At 58.8% G+C, this 8,260-nt stretch overlaps 1 protein-coding gene across 1 annotated transcript in view; it reads left to right on the top strand.

Moving 5' to 3' along the window:
• The first annotated feature begins 108 nt into the window (after window positions 1–108).
• DTX4 (deltex 4, E3 ubiquitin ligase) overlaps window positions 109–8,260 on the top strand; it is a 27,296-nt gene continuing 19,144 nt past the window's right edge. Inside the window, exons 1-2 of the mRNA XM_012725164.1 lie at window positions 109–484; window positions 7,770–8,239. Coding sequence (XP_012580618.1) covers window positions 274–484; window positions 7,770–8,239 — 681 coding nt within the window. The 5' untranslated portion in view covers window positions 109–273. The remainder of the gene's footprint in view (window positions 485–7,769; window positions 8,240–8,260) is intronic.

Below are 8,260 nucleotides of genomic sequence, written 5' to 3'. Positions count from 1 at the left end.
CGCGGTCCAGCCCACGGAGGGCGCCCGCGCCCCGAAGCTGTCGCCGGCGCGGGTCGTCCATTCATTCGCGGCGGGGGGCAGACCCCCGGCGGCGCGGCTCACCTTGCTCTTGACTTCCACCGCGCTGCAGTCGTAGAAGCGCAGGGTCTGAGACTTGTGGAAACTCCGGTTCATGGTTCCGGCCCCGATCGGTCCGGTCCTCGCCCTCGCTCCTCGCTCCGGGGGCTGCGGAAGAAGCAGCGCCGCCGCCGCCGCCGCGGCCCCCGGCTCGCCATGCTCCTGGCCTCGGCCGTGGTGGTCTGGGAATGGCTGAACGAGCACGGCCGCTGGCGACCCTACAGCCCGGCCGTGAGCCACCACATCGAGGCGGTGGTCCGCGCCGGGCCCCGCGCGGGGGGCAGCGTGGTGCTGGGCCAGGTGGACAGCCGTCTGGCGCCCTACATCATCGACCTGCAGTCCATGAACCAGTTCCGCCAGGACACGGGTGAGCCGGCCGCCCCCGCCCCGCCCGCGCCCACTCCCCTCGCGCCTGCAGGTCTCCCGCCTCTGGGGCCCTCCCCGGCCCACCCTGTCCGCCTTCCGCGCAGGGTGTCCCCAAGAGGTGGTCGTGAGCAAGCGTCTTATTCCCCTCGTGAGGTCCCCCCTGCAGCAAACGTCCATGCACGTACGGCAGCGTTCTGGGTTTGCAAACCCAGCGTCAGCCCAGCGCCTGAGACCCGCTACGCCCTGAAGCCCCCTTTTAAGAGCTGGGCAGCGCTAAGCGCCACCGTGCAGAAATTCCGGGGCCGCCCCAGCCCACACGCTCACCGCGCTAGGCTGCGGACCCCGCTTGGCCTCGGGCGCCCTCGGGCCGGCCAGATTTCCCCCGGGATGCTCTCCCACTGCTGAGTCCTGGGTGTGGAAACGGGGGAGGAAGACGGGATTCCCTGGAACCTCTTAGCGGCCGTCTAGCATGAAGGGCCGGGCCTCCGCGGGGGAAGAGCTGGCCGTGGGGGCGGATTCCAGGGCTGCCAGCACCCGGCTGTGCTCCGCAAGTGCCGAAGCAACAGGCCGGAGCAGATGGAGCGAGGAGGGGGAGGGACGGGACTCCGGAATGCCTGGCAGGGAAGCCGCTGCTCCCTTTGTCGCGGAGGAGGCGGATTCCAGAGGAGAAAGTGTCCCCAGGGCACCTCCTGAACCCGCGGCCAGGGAGGGACGCTCTGGCCTCCCCTACACGGAGCTCGCGTGTTTTCACGAGATTCCACTTGTCACTGTGGCCATCATCACCCCACTCCGCTGACTGGCCTTTCCAGGTCCCAGGAGGAAGAGAGGCTGCCAGAGGCGGTTGGGGTGGAAGAGGACTTGGGGGAAGGAGGCAGGCAGGGCAGCTTCTCTCTGCTTCAGCCAGTGTTCAGCCAGTGTGTCCAGGCTCCATGGACCCACTGGGAAAAGTCTCCCCTCTGTAGCTGCCTCTCCATGGGAGCGCGTTTGTTCTGGAATTCTGGCTGGATTGCCAGAATGTAACCCAGGAACCTAGAGAGACAGGTGTGTGGGGGTGGGTGGGCAGAGGGGTGGGAGGGGCAGGGTTGCTCCATGGAGGCCAGGAGAGTCCCAGAGGGTCAGAGAACAGCTGTCTGGGCAGCGGGACATCTTAGCCTCCTCCATAAGCCGCATCCTGTGTGCTAATCGTGATTGTCATGGGAAGGGGATTTTTGCACCATGAACCTCCTCTGTGGTTATAACTGCCAGCTACCTTTGGCCACGGACTTTGACGACCTTTTGAAAGAAGATTTCTGGGGAAAGGATTCCAGAAGTCTTAGCATCTTTGGTGGGAGTTGGGGGGGTGGTGGAGGGCTAAAACTCCAGAGGGAAGTGGGGGTGGAGCTCAGAGTGTCTGGGAGGAGGCGGGAATAAGGAGGAATGTGGGGAGATTGAGAAAGAGGATTAAGTGTGACCAGGGGGAGGGAGAGAATGTAATTGTGCAACTTGGGTAGAGGCTGTGGAAGTGAAGGCCGAGATGGGGGGTGGAGGGGAGCCCTGGTGGTGGGCCCATGGGGCCAGTGAAGGGAGGCCTGACAGGGAATTTCAGAACAAAGCAGGCAAGCAGGTGTCCACAATCTCTCTGCAGACTCCTCTGTGCAGGCCCCAGCTGCTGTCCCACCTCTGGGAAGAGGAAGCACCATCAGTGCTTGGGGGGTGTGGGCTAGGCAGGACCCTAGAAGACCGGAGCCCACAGAAGTGAGGTTCTAAGAAAGCTGGGTTGAGAGGCTGGGGTGACCGCCCCCCTTCCGGAGGAGAGGCTCTGCAGCCACTGGCAGTTCAGTCCAGGCTGAGGCTTTGCAGATTTTAGACCGGAAGCCAAGAATGGCCTGGGATCATATTAAAGACTTGCTCAGGGTGTGTTTCACATTCTTGTCGGTCTTTAAGGCCATTCGGACAGATTGGGTTGCATCCTCCGGTTTCCGTGGTCAGTGGGTCCACAGGGGTGCAGGCCAGCACCAGGGCCCTGGGTGCCCTCTAGGTTGATTTCCCAGGAATTCTGGGTCCACCAGGGAGCTCAAGGGTGCAGGACACTGTTTCTGGGTTTGGGCTCTCAGCCCCCTCCACTCCCTTCTGTGCCAGGACACACACACACACACACAGAGCTCCTCTCAATACAGCTCATTGATGTGCCCCTGACAGGGTGGCAACTTCAAATCAGCTCCCAGGCAACGTTGGCCAAGCACTGCAAAGTTTCATCAGCTCCACTGTCCCCAGTCCTCAGTTGGAAGCTGGGAAGCAGAACCTGCCACAGACAAAGAGCTGGAAGTCCCCTGCCTGGAGGGTCTCTTCCTTGCAGGGGCATTTCCTGACCTGGGGCTTTGTTGGTTAAAGTTGGCTGCCCTACCCGCTGCCAGGGCTCCTGACCTGGTCCAGCCTGTCTCCAGGGAGACCCGGGGTGGCTGCAGACACCTTCGCGCCTTCCCTCTTTGCCCTGGCCCTTCCCCGGCAGACCCCAGATCCCCAGATCCCAGATGCAGGAGTGTGAGTTATCAGCATTATGCATTATCAGCATTATATTTTCTCAGACATTCTGGACAAGAAGTGTGACAATTCACAGGGGCAGCAGAGATAGCAGCCTTGACCGCTTCCCCTACTCAAGTCCTCTTCATCCGTGGTCAGTGGTCATGTCCCTTGACTGGGTGTTGCCTTTTTCTGTCAGGACAGTGACTGTGGCTGTAACTTCCCACACGCCCAGTGGCTGGTCTTGTGGAGGCCCCAGCAGTGGGGTGGTGAAGACCCAGGCTGGAGCCAGAGGCGACCTACAGACTCCCATTCCAGATTCCCAGCTCCTGGTGTGACCGCAAACAACCCTGAGCTGCTCAGGCTCATTTGTCCTCTGTAAAGAGTAGCCCTAAGTTTCCTGGGATTCCTCTGGTTCCTTCCACCCATCATGTGGCGGCAGGTGGCAGACCCGAACTGCTCGGGGGAATGGCTGATGTGAACCAGAAGTGTGGGGAGCTTCTCTCCAGCTCAGAGTTCTCAGTGCAGCTCTTGCAAACTTGATGTCTTCAAAGTAACGATGTAATTAAGGAGAGTCAGACAGAGGGTCTGGCTTTTTGAGGTGCCTCCCATAAGCCCACCCCATGTCAGCATGGGTGGAGGAGGCAAGGGTCATGCTGACCACGGGGTAGGTAGGGTATGGGGGCTACATCCTGCACCCTCATCCTGCCAAGCACATTCAACTCACACATGATTGTGTTTAATCCTCGCAGCAATTTTAGGAAAGACCTATTGTTCCCACTTTATAGGAAAGGAAACAGTTGAACTCTTAAGTTGCCGAAGTGTAACATTTTCAATGGCACAATTGAGATGCCAAATCGGGGACCCCTCTTTACCCTTAGGGTGCACAGTTCTGGAGTACTGGTTTCCCACTTGCCTGTGGCTGACATACAGTCAGAGCACTGGCACAGATCTGTGCCCACATGGAACATTCTAGTGTGGTGAGGAGCGGTCTAGGCATCTAGCACAGCACTGTAGACATCAGTGACAAGCCCAGGAGACCTTGGGGCAGGCCTGGAAGGTGTTGGCTCCCATTTCCCAGCAGCTAAGACATCTTGGGTGCTCTGGGGTGCAGGTATTTGAGTGACAGAGAAAACTGATTTTCTTTCTCCTCCTTCCACCTTCATTTGTAAACATCTTTTATGCCTATTCCAGCAGAAGCCTTTTCCTTGCTAGCTGGCACCTAAGTGCCAAACGGATTTCCTGAGATACTCCAGGCCATGGTCTTGGTTATAGAAATGTCCAGGAGGCCATTCCAGAGAGTGATTTCTAAAAGTAGCCAGAGAATGAAATCCCACCACCTGAGGTCTGTCACTGCCTCTAAGCTCAAACTGGCCTCCGTCCCTTCTCCAGTCCACCGTCTTCCGTCTCAGAATGTTCTCCCAAATACTGGCTCTTTCTCTTCTCATCCCGCTGCCGGTCCACATTCCCACACCTCACCGCTGGCCCCTGCTCAAAGCCTCAGGCTCTTTGCCTCTGTACAGAGGCTGCCCTGGATGTCCTGTGTCACAGGTGTGTAGACCACATGGCCAGCCTCAGGACACTTGTCACTTGTGCATGCTCAGGCTCGGCTCCCAGAGATGCAGACTCTTGGGTCTGGAAAGTGAGCCCCATCCAGACCCCAGGGGAGCCCCGAGACTCATGGGACAGCCCTCAGCGGCTCACCGCTAAGTCCTGCCCGTTTCTGGTTCTGTCACTTGCCCCGGTCACAGTCTCCACCGGCTCTTCATTGCCAACAAATTAAACCCGCCACCTCCCGGCGCTCCGGACCGGCTGTGCTCTGGCTGTAACCACCTGCCCTGGTTTACCTGCCCCGTTGTCTTCAGTTTCCCTCCATTCCTGCCACCTTGTCCCTTTCATCCACATGCACACCTCAGAGATCTCCAAACTCCTTCCCCCTCACCCCTCCGCCCCCCCCACCCCCTCCCCAACTATGCACAAGGTCCCTTTACTGAAATTCCCTCCCGGCCATTCCTGCTCATTGAGCTTTTTGCCCCCCAGATTGCATACTCTTGTACCCCCAGCCAGCCCCATCTCATCCATTCAATTGCAGTTTATTAAGCCCTGAGATGTGCCAGGTGGGTGAGCAAACACCTGGATCGATCCCTGCTCTTGTGAGCCTGGGAGTGTGGGGAGGGAGGCAGATGCCATCCAATTAATCCCACAAATAAATATGTATAAACACTATAAAAATAGCACTGGGAATTTGACCTGGTCAGGGCAGCCCAGGGAGGTTTCCTTGAGGAAGTGAGCTGGAATCTGCAGGATGTGCAACAAAGAGGATGCCAGAGCATTCTGGGGGTGAGCCCAGCGCTGTGGAAAGGCCCAGAGTCAGAGAATCGTGGCACTGGGAAAAGACCAAGGTGGGCAGGACGCCTTCAGTGTGAGGGGGCCAGAGGGGCTTGGTGGGCGGAGGGGATCCTGGTCCTGACTCCGGGAAGACCTGGGGTGATCTCAGCACCTGGCAATGTGGTAGGATTTCTCCTGCCTCCTAGGCAGTCATTCATGTTGGTCTTGTTTTAGGCTGGAATATACCCCTGAATGCCTGGACGGTTGCCTTCCTGCAGCAGGTCGTGGGAGGTGGCTATATGGAAGGAATGATCAGATACCAAGGTGGCCTTCGGCCAATCAGAGTGCACACAGACCCTCATTTCTGCCTCACCCTGAATTAGATACTAGAATGCAAAGAGCCTCACATGGGCCTCACGGCTCCCACACATCAGGTGGGAGCAGAGCTGTACCCCAGACTTTGCGAGGGTGGGGCCTGGCTGGGAGAACATGTCAAGAAATGGAGAACACGTGCTATAGACCCAGTGACCCTGGCGAAGGCAGCAGATAAAAAGGCAAAAGAGGGTCTGGCAAAGAGGGTGGGGCCAGGGGACTCTCGGGGTGCAGGAGGATGCAGTGGAGGAAAGTACAGGCGCAGAGGAAGATGAGCCTGCAGAAGCAGGTGAGAAGCAGGACAGTTTCCAGAAATTGGGGGCAATTTTCAGACATTTCTGGGATTGATAAAAATACCTTTTAAGCGCAGTTGTGAGAATTGGTCAAATGCACTGTCCTGGAGAGTATATACGGCAGTGGCATTTAAGCTTCTAAACTTCTAGTTGTCGTCATAGGCATTTCGTGGGATGTCAGGGTTAAAGTGCCGGATCAGAAGTAAAGGTTGTGCGTGGAGGTGTAAGGTTGTGCGTGGAGGTATTCATATAAGCTCTCCCCTTCGGTCCCTCCCCTCCCAAACTTGCCTCCCCCCCACTTCTCCATTTTGCTTAGACACAAAATAGAAAACCAATCAAATAACAGTTGTCACTTTTTATGGAGCTCTGCCACGGGACAGGTGTTGTATAGTGCTTTATGGTCACCCTTTCCTTAATCCTCAAATCCAGCCTTTGAAGCAGCAGATGAGGAAACTGAGGCTCAGTCACCCCACTGGAAGGGACCAAACTCCAGGCTGGGCTCTTTGTCCCCAGCAAGCCAGCTACTTAGGAAGGAAACAGGCAAACCAAGGCTGGGTGGCCCCCACTTCTTCCTCCTCTGCCCCCCCCCCAGCTACCTCCCTGTCCCCCGGCAGAGATCCTGGCCTGAATAGGGGATTGTTCTCCTCCTCCTGCCTCTGAATGTTGATGTTTTGGGTCATTAAGGGGCTTGGAGCTGGGGTGGGGGTGGGTTATGACCCTGGCAAGGGCCTGAATAGCCATTGTTCCTTTTCTTCCCCCTTGAATGGGATTCTGTCCCCAGCCTTGGTGTCTCCCTCTGAGTTAGGGGCGTGGGGGGGGGGGTCCGCAGGCCCGCGCACAGAGCCTTTCCCACCACTTTGATGGATGGGGCTTAAACTGTCCGATGAGATTCCAGCATCCGCTGTCCTTCTCCCCACCCAGCTCTGCATCAGGATCTTCAGCGCCACAGTTGACACAGTTGAAATGAGCTCTGCTTGGGCCTGGGGTCTGCTTTCAGGTTTGGGGTGGTAGGGAGTGGGGGGGTGTGTGGGAGGGGTGTATTTCCAAGCACCTGCTCTGGCAGAGTTTTCTGTGCTTCATGCAAACAACAGGGCACTTGAGAAATCCAGGGTCTGACGGACCAACGGTGCATGTTGAGTGAATAAGTGAGCCACGTGTTCATACAGAACTGGGGTGCAGGCCAGAGGTGTGGGAAGTGAGAGGATTCACCAAAGACCAGGTGGGGAGCAAAACAGGCCGATGGACTGAAACACTACTGACAGCAGGTCAGGAGAGATCTGCAGCGCCATGGGGGTCAGCTCCCTGGCGGGGGGTCAGCTCCCTGGCTGGGGGTCAGCTCCCTGGCCGGGGGTCAGCTCCCTGGCCGGGGGGGTCAGCTCCCTGTCCGGGGATCCAACAGGTGCTGCAGTGGCCACACTAGCTCCACAGTGCTGCCCTTGAACGCGTGCTGTGCCACCAGGGAGGGCCCTGTGAGCCACAAGCCCTGAGCAGGAGTTGTTACCCTGTTTCTCAGGGCAGAAAATGAGGCCGAGGGGTTCCCTATCCGCTAATAAGTGGTGATGACCTTGGCTGCAGGCCAAGGTCCGGGACTCCAAAGCAGGAGGCTCCTTTAGCTCCCTGGCAGTGGCCTTGCCACGCTCACTGGCACTGAGTCCTCTGCCCGCCCAGGGCTGACTGCCGCGGGCAGCCCTGTCTGGCGCACCCGGTAGGCCAGTAGGGCTCCTTTCCTGTTTGCTATTCCGGTAGCACAGCCGCTTGCTAGCCCTGACCCAGCTCCGCTCTGTCTGGCCACAGGGACGCTCCGCCCCGTGCGCCGCAGCTACTACGACCCGGCCTCGGCTCCCGGGAAGGGCGTGGTGTGGGAGTGGGAGAACGACAACGGCGCCTGGACGCCCTACGACATGGAAGTGGGCATCACCATCCAGCACGCCTATGAGAAGCAGCACCCCTGGATCGACCTGACGTCGGTGGGCTTCAGCTACGTCATCGACTTCAGCACCATGGGGCAGATCAACCGGCAGACCCAGCGCCAACGCCGCGTCCGCCGGCGCCTGGACCTCGTCTACCCCATGGTCACCGGCACCCTGCCCAAGGCCCAGTCCTGGCCCGCCAGCCCGGGCTCGGCCGCCTCGGCCCCCGCGCCGCCCTGCTCCTGCCCACAGTGCGTCCTGGTGATGAGCGTGAAGGCGGCGGTGGGCTTCAGCTACGTCATCGACTTCAGCACCATGGGGCAGATCAACCGGCAGACCCAGCGCCAACGCCGCGTCCGCCGGCGCCTGGACCTC

This window comes from Condylura cristata, unplaced genomic scaffold (genome assembly GCF_000260355.1).
Source record: "Condylura cristata isolate star-nosed mole 26May11 unplaced genomic scaffold, ConCri1.0 scaffold00015, whole genome shotgun sequence".
Classification (NCBI taxonomy): Eukaryota; Metazoa; Chordata; class Mammalia; order Eulipotyphla; family Talpidae; genus Condylura; species Condylura cristata.
This window is presented reverse-complemented; position numbering and strand designations above follow the sequence as displayed.